Below are 15,409 nucleotides of genomic sequence, written 5' to 3' on the forward strand. Positions count from 1 at the left end.
AATGGGAAGTTTTATGTTGTTCATAAATTATTGATATGTGGTAAGAATGATAATATAGTGAAGACGATGTATTTGATCGAAATTTCCCCTCAAATGGTTTGTCTCAAGTACACATTATTAAGAAATGTACATCCAGATTATGATTTACGTACAAGTATTGATTTCGAGAGATAGATGAAAACTTTGGATGTTCAGATGACGGAGATATATTTCATTTAGATTATTGTTTAAATGATTCTGCCAGCGCACTGGCAGAATCGTTGACATGCTGGACGGAGGCCAAGCAGCATTTCTTGTGGTTGTACTTTTCGAATTCAAATTTCGCTGGGTTCAACTTTGCCTTTCATCCTTTCGGAGGTCGATCCATTCGACTACGGGATCGATATAATCGACTTACTCTACTCTGAAAATTGCTGACCTTTTCCCAAAAATTAGAAAGAAATTATAATTCACTTTTTCCACTGAAATCATTTCATCATGAACAAAGTTTCTTTGCTTTTAAAGTGTTTTATAACGTCTATGAATAATAATCTGGATATTTGATCCTCATTAAGAGACTTTAATTAAGTTTCAATTTAACTATAGATAGCTTTTTCTATTTTCTTAATAATCAATGAAATGCATTGAATTACAATATAAAATCTTTTGCTACATTGATTTCCTTTGAGCGTTACTACAAATATATATATATATATATATATATATATATATATATATATATATATATATATATATATATATATATATATATATATATATATATATATATATATATATATATATATATATATATATATATGATGTTAATAATGTTCATTAATTGTTGATTAAATTTTCGCTAAAAACATTTCAATTCAAATAAAGATTTTTTTCTAGATATGACGTTCGTGCATTTCAAAAATAAACAATGTTTTCTTGTGGAAACGAAAACCACTTACCACTCAGTAGCATTTTGTTGTTTGTTCCATTGCCTCAGTCAGTTGCTTTTAGTTTCCCTCCGCAAACTGAGAGACATTTTTTTACCTCACAGGACTTGCTAGACTACGGATTGATACTGTGGACATTTTGACTCATGATATTGTACTAAGCACAATTTCTGTTTCCTCTAAGTAGCTGACCTGGACGTAGGTTACGGAGAGTCGGTCGGCCAGCAAATAAGGCAGATAACAAAGGCCTTAATCACAGACCTGGGCCACTTCCATTTCTGTTGATAGGTCCCACTGGAATACCACTTCCCTCTCTATCCTCCAATTCTGGTAAACAGCCGGAATCATTGTATCTATATCGAGGCCTGGCCCAATTGCGGGCAGTAGAATGAAACCTTTGAAATTGCCGAGTAATGTTGATGGTGGTGCAGTTACACCAATGACGGATTAGATCACATGAGCTTAATGGCGCTGCCTATATTCATAAGAATATAACGAATGTACTTTCTATTATACGAATAAGCGGATTGGTCATACTTTCAATGCTTTTTCCTTATACGCCTATAAGCACAGAGCAGATCTTGGGACAACGATAAAAACAACAACAATATTATCATAATTATCATTTATTAGATTTATTTCTAAAGAACTTTTTATTCGTGTATGAATTAAGACTAAATTAAGACACTGGTACACTTAGGGGAAAATTCAAATAAATTTTAAAAATTCATTCTTATGTTCTTTGTAATTTTGAAAATTGATGCATAATAGAAACTTTGATTTTATGTAGAAATATAGTAAAGATATAAAAATAACTAAAGCTAAAAATTATTTTTAAATATATTTTTTTATTTAGGATTTTCAATCAAACACGTTGCATGTTGAAGCTTTTAAAATATATTTAAATAAAAACAAAATTTAGAATTTTCAATTTTAAGTAAAAATGTTGTTCGGTGAGTAGATTGTTATAATATATAGAATTAAAATTATTTCAAACTTTGCATGAATCGTGCTTGAAATCGCCAAGACTTCAAAATCGTGCGGATTATATTTCACCTGACCACCTGGAAAATATTTGAAAGAAAAGATTTATAAAATTTTGATTTTATCAAATTATTCCATTGGTGATTATTTTCATATTATCATACATTAACAAGAAATCAAATTATGATCACTATTATTAGATATGTAAACATGAATTAATAACAGAACAAATGCATTTTTTGCTATTTCCATAGATACTATATTTGATTTGGTAACAATGATGAAATGCAAACCAATATGAATTTCCTTAAATTTTGGGATAGAAAATATCATTATTATTGGATATGTAAACAAGGCAAATGCAGTAAAAGAATCGCTTGCAAGCCAGACAATGTGCTTCGTGGAATTTCGTTCTAAGACAGACAAAGTGCTTAGCGCCATTTCGTTCTAAATTCACATTCCGCTGATGTCGATTTTTGCCTTTCAACCCTTCCGGTTCAATGAAATTACAAACAGTTGAAAAGTGGGGGATCGTTGTATGCGACTAACCATTCCTCCAGAATTATTGACCTCGGGCCAAAATTTGAAACCATTATTAGACATGTACACAAAATAAAAAGAACAGAACAGAACAAGTGCATTTTTGTTATTTCCGTACGCTATTTGATAAACATAGTATTCACAAAAAATATAAATTCTCTTAGAGTTTTGGGGAAAGAACAGTGTTAGAATTGACGTCCAGTTACCCTTCCTTAATAAATAAAGAGTAGCTGTATCCCCGGAAGTTCACGGTTATTTTCAAAACTATGATTATTAGAAGTTTCTGGACAACGCAAAATTGCATAATTTCTTTTAAAATGGTATATCTTAAGAAACTTGTTCTCAAGATGGTGTATAGCTCATATAGGTAGAAGAGAAAATATTTGAAGATAATATTCTTTATTATATATTTATCACTTCTACTTCGAGAAATGTTATTTAAAAAATTTTTATATCTGCGTCAATAAGGAAACACACTCTAAAAACAAAAAAGAGTTACGAACGAGAAAATATTGACTCATTAATGAATAAGGCAACGTTCTCGGTTGTTTATCCGTGAAGGTTGCTTAATGTTACTCAAAATTCTAAATCTATTGGAAATTGAATATCTCTCTAAAACAAAAGGGAAATTGCATTGCTTTCATGTGGAATTAAATTGCGGAACTCTTTCTGTGAATTCTTACCAACTTATTTCAATTCAAGTATTGTGGAGATTAAAAATCGAAGATATAACGTCGATATAATGTCACCCAGCTACGTTCGTAAAGATTTAATAGATTTTAGTCTGCTGCAATATATATTTATTTTATATCAGTAAAGCACATCTGACTGGACTTTAACCCATAATTCTAGTGAATGAAAGACTGTAGCGGCTCCATTGAGCACTAGGTTCTAGAATATTCTAATAATATACGCAATCACACTTAATTTAAGACATTAACTTACTAGTCATTTTATCTATTTACCGATTTTTTTTAATGATTTATCTGTAATATGTTATGCTTATTACAGATTATGTCTTTGATATTTCTTCATAATTTAACAACAGCTATAACTGTTGTGTGCATGATAATGTCATTGATGTCATTCCATAGTTAAGATATAATTTTTTCTAAAGCGTTCCCGTTGCGACATACAACAGATAACAACCAACTCTAACCTTCTTCAACAAGGTTATAATCTGTAACTATATTTACTCTGAGTAAAGAAGTATATAGATTCGGACTACTACTCTCTTTTACTTTTTGATTAATACAATTATATCTATACACGTTTATTTAGGTGACTAATACCCTAAAAAGAAGACCAAGTGCTACCAAATTCCAGATGAAATAAGGGGGATTATAGAGTACAAATTGAATTGCTAGATTCAGCCTTGATCGAGCAGAACTATAATAAGAGACAGGCCATTCTAAACCCTCCTTTATATTTAGAACTATCTAGAAATATATAATGTACAGTGTTCTTCTTATCTTAAGACAGCGAGTGTGATATGAAAGAGATTTGACCGCTATTTCTTGTAGATCTGTCTTCTGTTTATGTCGAAGGTCTTTTTTTATTTATATAGTTTCAGCCTTCAATTGCAAAGATTTCAGTTCACTTGTATTCCTAATGCTCTCTTTTCATTCGTGGAACGAAACAATACCTAAGTCAAGTCATCAACATGTTAATAACTCTCTTTATTCCAGTTGAAACTAAAGTTCCAGAGCCAAATCATAGAAATATTTTTTGGCAGCATAATACAAAATATTTTGGTAACTGGCCATTGGAGCTAAAACAAAAAAGAAGTTAAATATAATAATCTTTTCTCTTGTCTGTTTAATTCAACAACTGAAGACTTTTCATCTACTTTCTAACAAAATATGAAAAAGTAAATTATTTGAATAACTATTGCGATGATATATAAAAAATATTTTTGTGAAGCCTTTAGAAAGTACATTAGCTAAAATATTTATATATTATCAGATAAATAAATTCGAGCCAAAAGCTTAGAAATGGTATTTATTATATCTAAAGCTTTCGAATGACCTACCAGGCATTAAGTATTCATCACTCATTTTGATTATAAATGCGATCTGGGGCATGTGAAGTGATGTACAACATTTCAAAATGGTTTTCTACAGGAAAAGAAAGGATGGCTAATCTCAACCGTTCATTATATCAACCTACTAGAAATAGAAGCCAAATCACATTGTAAACGTGAAATTTTTGTAGTTCATTTTCAGATTATTCTAGTGCTAATGCAGCTTTCAGTAACACCAATCCATTTCTTCTGTTCTTCTTGTGAAATAAAGGCTTGTGCTCAGTCAAAAGCAAAATTGTTTTCTAGTATTTATGTACTGCTCCGAGAATTGACGTTCATGCATTTGAAAACTGAATCATATGCATTCATATGAAAATGAAAACCACTTACCGAATTCAACACACCAGCTTATCAGTAACTTCCACTTTCCATCCGCAATCTGGGAGACTCTTTTGACTCTCAGAGTTTCTGAGACTACGGATTGATACAGTGGATATTGTGACATGATTTGTTAATAACCACTGTATAATACACACACACACACAAACACGAGCTGTGTAGTAAGTTACTAACTGTACTGTATAGCTTGATGTAGAAGGGGAGTCTATTTGATGCAGTTTTTGCCATGTTAAAGACGTTCGCTCGAGAGAAATCCTCACCAGAGTCTAGTTTTGTGCAATTCCTAAATTCTTGATTTGTGATATAAATGTTTAAAGATGGTGCGTTTGGTGGCAATTCGGCTGTGTGTATTGATAAAACACATCTCTGTGAAGAGCACATGCAGTTCTACATACAAATGTTTGATATTGTTTTTGTTTTGGAGATACTGAATTTATATTACAATATTTTTAAACATATATTATAATATAAATATCAAAATTAATATGAGTTTTGCTGATGAAATCGTTTCACGTTGAAAAAAGTCAGTTTAATTTATCAGACTAATTTATAAAGTATGCAGTTATAAGCATTATGATCTAGAAATTTCATCTCGATTAAGAAATTTAATTATGATTAAACTATAGATAGTTATTTTTATTATTCGTAATAATCGAAGAAATCTATCAAGTAACAATATAAATTTCCAAAGGCACAAATGCTCACTCATAGATCGATACATACAGACATTTACGTATACACATAAGCAACAAAAGACGCACACTCTTACATCAATTTGTATGTATGTATGTATGTATGTATGTACGTATGTATGCATGCATGCATGCATGTATGCATGTATATATGTATATATATATATATATATATATATATATATATATATATATATATATGTATATGTGTGTGTGTGTGTGTGTGTGTGTGTGTGTGTGTGTGTGTGTATTTATAGATTTATACCAAAATTTGGCAAAAACATTGTATCTGTAATCAAACGTAGCAAAATACTCACAAGTGAGTTTTTGTATTAACATCGATTTAAATAATAGCTAAAATCGATATATATATTTTTTTATTTATTTATGTGTTTCAGCCAAGTGGCTGCGGTCATGCTGGTGCACCACCGTGAATATATATAATTTAAAGAAAAAAAACACAATTATTTAATTCATCCATGAAAAACCACAATCACATATAGGAAATTTTAATTAGTAACTACACTACAAAGACCTATAATAAAAATCAAAAAATTACAAAGTAATAAATATTAAGATAGTAAATATAAGACTACACATGTTTCATAAACATATTTTCAAATAGAAAATAAAACAAAAATCAAATTGATTCAAAATAGATCGATGGAAAATCAATTCTATTTAAAAATATAGCTAATCGTCAACTTATTTAATGTAAATATATTAATTTATAGTATTTTAGATTCTTTCATATATATTATCTAATTTACGTATTTTAGTTTTAATTTATTAGAGTTTTAAATTATTTAGAATTTAAAATTTTGGAGTAAATATTTATAATACAGTTAATTTTTTATTATGATTACAGCTAAAATACATTTTGATTTTATAAATAAAACTTAAATACATATTTATGTATCTCTTTATTCTATTACTTGTCTTTACGCCATATTTTCACGTGACTTAATTCTAATAAACGCGAAGTTAAAAGTATAACGTTTAACATTTTAGCTTAAACTAACGCTTCAATAAGATAAGTATTGCATTTATTTTCAGTATTATTGTTAAATGTTTTTCTTTTATTTATTATTTGATGTTTATAGTTAGTCGATATATATACATTGATTTTATTATTATTATTGAATTTTGACCTGACGATGAGCTATATTTTTGAATAAAATTGATTTTCGATCGATTTATTTTGAATCGATTTGATTTTTATTTTATTTTCTATTTGAAAATATGGTTATGAAACACGTGTAGTCACTTTTACTATTTTAATATTTATTACTTTGTACTTTTTAAATTTTTATTATAGGTCTTTTTAGTGTATTTTCTTATTAAATTTTCCTATATGTGATTGTGGATTTTCATGGATGAATTAAATAATTGTGGTTTTTTCTCTAAATTATATATTTATATATTACATATTGTGAAATTTAATTTAATTTTGATAAATTAAATTGAATTGTTCCCTGTAAATTTGGAAAATTTTCCCTAATATTATTATCATATATATATATAACGATGATAGCTATTATTCCGTTAGTTTTAGTTTGTTGGTTTTGATTGTATTTTTGTGCTTTAAGAATTTATTTTAGGTTTAGTAGCAATGTCTATCGGTTATGTTCTGTGCTCAGTCTATATGTATACAGTTCTATGTTGATAATTCTTTAGCTTATTGTTATTTTCCATTTTACGTAATGGCAACGTCTGTCTTCGAGTATATTCAATAATTTATTCTGAATGTATATAGTTCTCTAGTGTGTTTTAAGTTCTATGTTTCTTCGTTTGACTATGTTTTTGATTAAATTTCTCTGCTTTCTTTATTTTATGTTATTATTTCTATGCTTCATTGCTATCAGTATGAAATGATTTATGTTTGAGATTTGATGTTCTTATCTGTGTGTTGCAGCAATAAGCTGGTTAGACATAATGGACATATTGCATTAATGTTTGGCCTTTCCTTTCTATTATTTCTCAATAATTGTTTATGCGCTGAATACTGTTGATACCAAAACATTGAAAGGTACTGTCTAGCTATCGAAACCACAATGATTTTCCTTAGGCAGCTGAAGATAGGATGTATACATTTGATCTACTTGTTGGTATTTTTGCAGTATATATTATACGATACATTGATATTGTGTGATTGACCTTCATTGGAATTCTAATTCTGGTCAGGGTTTATGCTTGTTTAGGGATCTCTTGATTACTGATGTTTTGTGGCATATATATATTTATATATGTATTTGTATGAAGATGCGTGGTCTATTGTCTAAAGTGTTTTACTCACAATTACAAGGTCGTGTTTTCGATTTCTGAACTAAGCGGTTCACACTTCATTTCAAGTTGCTGTGATCTCGATCACTTATACGTCATGGAAACCAAGTAACAGGTTCAATGTTCATTAAGATTTGAGACTCTGCTTAGTTGCTTACATATACATATGTTTGTAATACCCAGACGAATGTCTAATTTTCCTTTATGTAACAGAAGTGCAACAATTGAAAGAAATGGAATATCTTAAGATACTTTTTATGTCTCTTCATTTTCGTGTGACCCTTTCAATTCCACCGCAGTAGATTTTACTTTTCATCTTTCTGGATTAAATAAATAAGTACCAGGCAAATGCTGATCATTTTTTATAATAGATAATTTCCATCTTTCTGTCAACTCTAGGAGTCATTATTTATATACCTTAGGTTGCTTCCCACAAGAAGATTTAGATTAAAAGGCTAAACTTAAAAATTAAAAAAGCTATGCTTAATTTATACTTACCAAGTGTGAAGTAAGTTAATTCACTTAATTTTCCATCTCCAGCTCCAGTGAAACCACATACTCGAAGTTTATATAAAACGTTCTTTTTCAGATTAGGGATAATTCCTGAGCTAACAACGCCTACTTGAACACATTTACTATAATCCATCATGTCGGTGACCTGCCAGGAACATAGCTGGAAATACAACAGCAAAAGTTGAAACTGGTTTATCTCCAGTGCGGAAACATTATTCTGTACATTTTGATTGGATTGATAAATGTATAAATTAAAACACTTTCCTCGAATGACATGCTCTCACAAATTCAAAACCAAAGTTTGGGTAAAAACAATATGTTTGGTGACAGTGTCTCCGATCACTAAAATTTGAACGCAAAATTTACGTACGTGATTACTGAACTGAAACATCAACAGATTATTTACAATGACGTTGAAGATTCGATCAACGTTCCACTTAGGTATTTGATATGAAATGAATATTCATCGTTGTCACAGACTCTAATTTATAGAGCAGAATATAGCAGAGTATAGTAATTTTTTTTTTTGTTTATCGATCACAAAATGGTAGAAAAGAATTTGAGTCGGCATTAATGTATTTGCCTTACTTAATACATTATGACAACATTCGTTGTAAGTATTACACACCTTTACTCTATGGAACCCGAAAAATAAAAAAATAGATTCGACTTTGACACGACTCATATTAACAATGTAAAGAGTTGAATTTATATACAGTAAAATTTTGTATCTGGCGTTCAACTAATCCCGTTATTCACTGTCCTTGCAAAGTATTCTATAAAAACTAAATAGCCTTCCGTAGAACGGAGAATAGGCATTGAGCAAAAAGGGAAAATAATATACAAAATCTGATACTCTTTATTTTTAGATATACATACAGGATGATCTGAATTATTGACTACCGAAAAACCGTCTAGAATATATATAATTTATAAATTTCATTGAATTATAATTTTTAAATCTGTCTTTCTCTTATCTCTTAAATATGACCTTCATAGACGGTGATCAGATTTTTATTGCAGAAGATAAATTACCCACTTCCTTAGCACTTCTTCGTCAAAATGTAGCTTCTAGTAACTTCTAGAAAAATTTGGAGGAAATTACCTCCTTGTACATACCAAAATTTACGCTGTAAGACCAAGTCTTCGACTGACATATTTAGATGTACACGTGTGTATAGGATAATGCACTCGTCTCTTTTCCTGTTTTACACCTATCGTGGGAATATATTTTTTCTTGAAATAGTGATTCTATTGTCACAGTAAGAAGTTTATTAATCATCTACAGTAATAGATTTCAGAATTATATATGAAAAATAACTGCAGTGTCTTGGTTACTATATGTCGAATTATCTGTCTTTTGGATCGCCACAAAACTTCTGTAGACTACAAGGAAGTGTATTTTAGTACAGTGTTGCTCTGCTGGTAGAATGTTCTAAGATCTAATATCACGCTAAATGTTATACATATAATACATATTAGCAATTATTTCTAACATTAGAACAGAACGATATTTATAGCAATGAGATATTATCGATCTACCTGAATATAGTATACGAGAAATAATTATTTCATCAGCTCCAAATGGTTTAAATGAAAATAAGCATTGGTTTTATCTTAACCAACTATCTAGAAAAACGAATCGAAATAGCAAAGCCGATTTTACATGCTCAGAAAAACAGGTGTTAAAGTCATCTCTAGTGTAGTCAGAAATGAGACTAATTACTACTAAGAATTTATCAGGTAATGTTATTAATTCTTTACAAAATTATATTTTAATAGAAATATTTACTAATACCTTCAATGACACACAAGCCTACGAAATCATACAAAAGTAAAGTTGACTCTAATATAGTTTGAGTTCATGCAGTATATGTTCATGACTAAATATTGCTATGGATTTTTCCCAGTGGCGTTACTGTTTAGGCTTTACCAACTGTACTATATTATTAATAATATAATATTAATGACAGTAACTAAAATAAAATAAAATAAATCAGCATCAGAAAAACTACGTATAACGTGGTAAAGTGAATGTCTTTACTAAATGTCTCAAAATGAATTTAAATTGAACACTAAACTTTCTTATACGAACTTGCAAATATAGTTCTATGCAAAACATGCTATTGGCTAAAATTGACGAATATCTTTTTAATATTCTGAATTTTTACTAAAAGTGATTTAAGAAAAAAACCTAACAACACTATAATCAGGAACTTCTATGTTAGGATGTCTCAGACGATCTTATTACGTGTTAAATGATTATTTTTATCATCTTCAAATAGAGGAAGTGTACAGACATAAATTATCTTCTAAGAATAAACATATCATGACATATATTCAATAATTAACTTTAGTAACAAAAGGTCAGCGGTGGTAGTAGTAAGAAGTTCTCTTTGCAACCCATGGTGCCGTAATTCACCACACTCTGCAGTACTTTGTGAAAGTGTTTTCCGCTACAGACTCAGGCTGAGGAATGTGTCGGTGAAAACGGTGGAGAATGACTTGCATTTCATATCTATCTATCTATCTATCTATCTATCTATCTATCTATCTATCTATCTACCTACCTACTTACCCACCTGCCTGCCTGCCTGCTTGCCTGTTTGCCTGCCTGCCTGCCTTCCTACCTACCTACCTACCTACCTACCTACCTACCTACCTACTTACCTACCTACCTACCTACCTACCCATCTATCTATCTATCTATCTATCTATCTATCTATCTATGGACGGAAGGTAGACGTGTCGGCTCCGTAAGTTTTGCCTTTTTCATGTTTTAAAAAGTTTGTTTGTAAAGTTTATTTTATATACAAAGTTGTATAACAACTTGTAGACTCTCTGGTGCAAGTTTTTTGCGATGGAAATCTGCCCTGTGTGGCACATTTCCAGGATATAAAAACCAATTTGGGCTTTCTAGCCATTTTTTTTGAGACGATGGCGTCTTGTAGCCATGAAAATTTTTGTGAAACGAACGCTGCATTCTGCAGTGTTTCGTTCGAAAAAGAATTTCCTAGTCGTCCTTCCTCACAGTTAAAGGAGAGAATGGAGAAAAAGAAAGACTCTGCTGCTACAGCAGTCTTGCCTGCCAACGTAACCAGTGACAACAACAACAACAACAACAACAACAACAACAACAGCAGCAGCAGCAGCAACAACAAGGACACAAATGTCCTTGCTAACAAAACCACTGTCCTCACCACTGATACCACCACTACCGCCACCACCACCACAACGAACTTTGCCGAGGCTTTGAAGCCTAGGAAAAGAATTTTGAATATATCGAAAGAGAAATTACTTGCATGCAAAAACATACTAAGTAAAAAGGACGTTACAGTCCATCTTCAAACGCCCGCGGACTTTAAGATAAACATCGATAAAAAAACTATCATCTACAGAACCATTAATTTAAAGACAAAGACAGTCGAAAAATTCACCCAAGAAAATGTTGAGAGGTGCTTAAAGCCGATTTGGTCTTACAAAACTTACATAACGAGAAGTTTGAAATTCTGAACGATAGAGGTAAGACTAGACAGCGAGCAGCGAGCGAAGGACCTCTCCACTAAGTCATTACAACATGAGAACCTGCTCATGATCCCTACGTACCTTGGTCGTAGGGTTACGAAAATAAAAATTTCGAATGTGCCTCCTGAAATTGAGGAAGAATGGCTAGTATCTGCCATATGTCTAGGCATAGAGGAGGAGATAAACATATTAGAAGCATCTGCCGTTTGCAATCAAAACTGGATTGGCCAGGAATTTCAACTCCTGGTACAAATTGATCCAGCAAACTGGGAAAAAATTCCACATAGAATCCAATTAACTGAGGATTCAATTTTTCATGTTTTCGTCGAAGGCAGAAGGCCAGTTTGCTACGTTTGTAGTAGCAAAACTCACCTTCAAAAAACATGCCCAGTAGCCCAGAAGAAAAGGCAACAACAACGGCAACAATACAAAGAAAAACAACAACAACAACAACAACAACAACCACAAGAAAAGCACAAGAAAAAAACAGCATTACTGCCTACACCGCCATATGCACAACTGGTCAAGCAGTTGTACAACGAAATGGAAAAACGCCAGCAGCCAGCAACACAGCCGAACCAAACAACAACACCACCAGTACAACCAAGAACAGAATCAGCACCATCACCACCACCAACACCAACAACAACAACCCCACAAGAAGGGAACACGAAAAAGACTCCCACCCCACCCCCAAAAACCAAAACACCACATCCCAACTGTCACGAAACAGCACCAACACCACCAACAACAAAATCAACCCACACAAAAATAGACCCCAACACCCTTCCCCTCCCACCCTCCGATTCCTCCGATTCCTCCGACATGTCAGATGAAGATGACACAGAGGCTTGGCAAGTGGCCACGGGGGGAAGAAGAAAAAGGGGAAAAAAGAACGGAAAAACAAACGAAGCGGGGAGGTTTACCAGCCCCGAAACCAACACATCCACAGAAAACAAAAACACCAACACAAACGCACCAACACAGAACCCCACAACAAGTTTGACAGCAATAAACACAAACAATCCAGACCTAATGAAATTCATTAGGTCAAACACTAACATAACAGATAATGACACGAAACCAAGCAATCACCCACGCACAACACCACCACAACACATCAAAATCATACATGTAACACGGAGCACATACAATACACTGAAATCTCTCTACCCGGATACAGTAGGGAGATTCCAGAAATATTCATTAAAAAAACTATACAAAAACCTTCTGAGAGAAGGTTGTGAGGCCAAGAGCCAAGAACTTTCGGACAGTAAGTAACTCTCTCTCTCTCTCTCCTTTCGTGTGTAAAACACAAATTTTGATAGAATCATGGTGAAGATTGGCGGTGTGAATGTGCGTGGCTTGGGGTCGCCTTGGACACAAGGGTACCTCTTAAATGACACCAAGTCACACAATTTGGATATCATAGCCATTAGTGAGACCAGACACCATGAACCGCGGGCCCTAAAGTCCATGTTTGGCGGACAGTTTAACATTTATTTTTCTCCCTGTCTGCCGAGGATGGGCGGTAGTGGCACGGCGGTTCTTTTTTGCAAGAGTCTGGATCTCCAAGTAAAGACGATATTTACGGACCCGGAGGGTAGACTCGTTGTCCTAGATGTGGACGGCAGCGATGGAGGCGCTTTTCGGTTGCTGGCAGTTTATGTGCCTCCTTTAACAGGTCGGTCAGACTTCTTTCGACGTCTAGAAGTATTCCTGGGAACGTCTCGTCCCTTACTTTTAGTGGGGGATTGGAATGCTACATTGGACACGCATCTAGACTACGTGGGGAGTGACAAAACTAGAAGGGGATGCAAAGGCCTCATAGACCTGCTCAGACGCTTCCAGTTGTCTGACAGGTACCGACTCGACCACCCAAATGTGCCAACGTGGACTTGGAGCAACCGCATTGGGTCGTCGAGATCGTATCTAGATAGGATAGTGTGTAGGACAAGAGATAGAGATAGTTTAGGATGTCCACAGTTCCACATAGTCAGCTACACGGATCACAAACTTGTGACGTGTACGCTAGACTTAGATAAGGCACATAGGCAGGGTCCCGGTTACTGGAAACTAAACGCGTCTTTCCCGTCGAGACAGGTTTTCAGAGACCGGATTAGCACGTTAGTAAAGAGGGCTTTGACGGGAGCCATCGTCAACAACAAATGGTGGTTTGCCCTCAAGAGAGCAGTAAGGGCGGAAGCAATAAGGTATAGCAGGGCACTAGCTGTAGAGAGGAACAGAGTAAAGGGGGAGCTAGTGATAAAATTAGAAGAGGCATTGCGAAGTGGCATCGCATCCGACGTTTTAGCGGCGAGGTTGGCCCACGACCAACACTTCAATGCTAAACACGAAGGGTGTGCTGTCAGGGCAAGGATGCGTGCTCTGAGGAATGAAGGTGTTGGAGCCGCACGAGAGGCCCGGGTGGCGGAGGCGCAGCGGGGTAACAGAGCCACCATCCGGTCTCTGGTAGACGAACAGGGGCGCGAATTGCTCGAGCCGAGCAAGATGTGAGAGGCGTTTCAGCAGCATTTTGCCCGACTGTTCGGGAGGAGTGGCGAGCGAGAAGGCAGGGTGGACTTTAGTGCCTACCTGCACAGCTTGCCACGACTGTCGGCAAGAGAGGCGGAGTGCTGCGAAGGTGTCATCACGGCGGAGGAGGTGAGGGACGCGATGGCGGGTTGCTCGACGGACAAATCTCCGGGTTTGGATGGTCTGCCCTACGAGCTTTACAACTGTATGCCAGACTTGTTTGGAGACGTCTTGGCGGCCGTATACTGCAACTGGCAGCAGAACGGGAGCATTCCCGGTTTTGTGAGACGAGGAGCGGTAACGCTGCTGAAGAAAGATCCAAACAAGGGGGACGCCATAGATAACTTTAGGCCCATCACTCTGCTCAATGCAGACATGAAAATTTTGGCCAAGGTGTTAGCCAAGCGGTTGGCGCTTGTCATCGAGAAACTGGTCGGCACGGAGCAGACGTGCGCCGTGCCGGGCTGGAGCATCCATGACAACCTCCATCTGATGCGCTACATCATAGAGAGGGTAGTTAAGGAACCTGGCATGGGTGGGGCCCTGATCAATTTGGATCAATCCAAAGCTTTCGATAGGGTAGACCATCGATACTTGGAGGCCGTCCTCGAAGCGGCCGGCTTCGGTCCCGTTTTCCGCGGCTGGATGGCTGCCTTGTACACAGGCATCCGTTCGGTTGTTCGCGTCAATGGACGTCTATCGGGACCCTTCGACATTGCACGTTCGGTTCGTCAGGGATGCCCCCTGTCGCCGCTCCTGTACGTATTGACTCTCGAGCCACTACTGCGGAAGCTGGCGACGCTGAGGGGCATCCCGCGAGAACTGGGGTGCGGGACGAGCGCGTCGGCATACGCGGACGACGTCACCGTCATAGCGTCTAGCCACGAGCACATCGAGCTTGTCGGCGAGACGCTGAAAGACTACGAAGCGGTGACGGGAGCGAAAATCAACCGGGATAAGTCGGTGGGTTTGCTGCTCGGCACCTGGAG

General features: G+C 35.0%; 1 protein-coding gene across 1 annotated transcript in view; it reads right to left on the reverse strand.

Annotated features, from left to right (window-relative positions):
• Window positions 1-1,536: 1,536 nt before the first annotated feature.
• LOC106874031 (contactin) overlaps window positions 1,537-15,409 on the reverse strand; it is a 223,550-nt gene continuing 209,677 nt past the window's right edge. Inside the window, exons 26-27 of the mRNA XM_089354118.1 lie at window positions 8,346-8,520; window positions 1,537-1,990 (exon numbers count right to left, since the gene is read on the reverse strand). Of these exons, the coding sequence (XP_089210244.1) occupies window positions 1,860-1,990; window positions 8,346-8,520 (306 nt within the window). The 3' untranslated portion in view covers window positions 1,537-1,859. The remainder of the gene's footprint in view (window positions 1,991-8,345; window positions 8,521-15,409) is intronic.

Source organism: Octopus bimaculoides, chromosome 6 (genome assembly GCF_046866305.1).
Source record: "Octopus bimaculoides isolate indiv1 chromosome 6, ASM4686630v1, whole genome shotgun sequence".
In the NCBI taxonomy this organism is placed as follows: domain Eukaryota; kingdom Metazoa; phylum Mollusca; class Cephalopoda; order Octopoda; family Octopodidae; genus Octopus; species Octopus bimaculoides.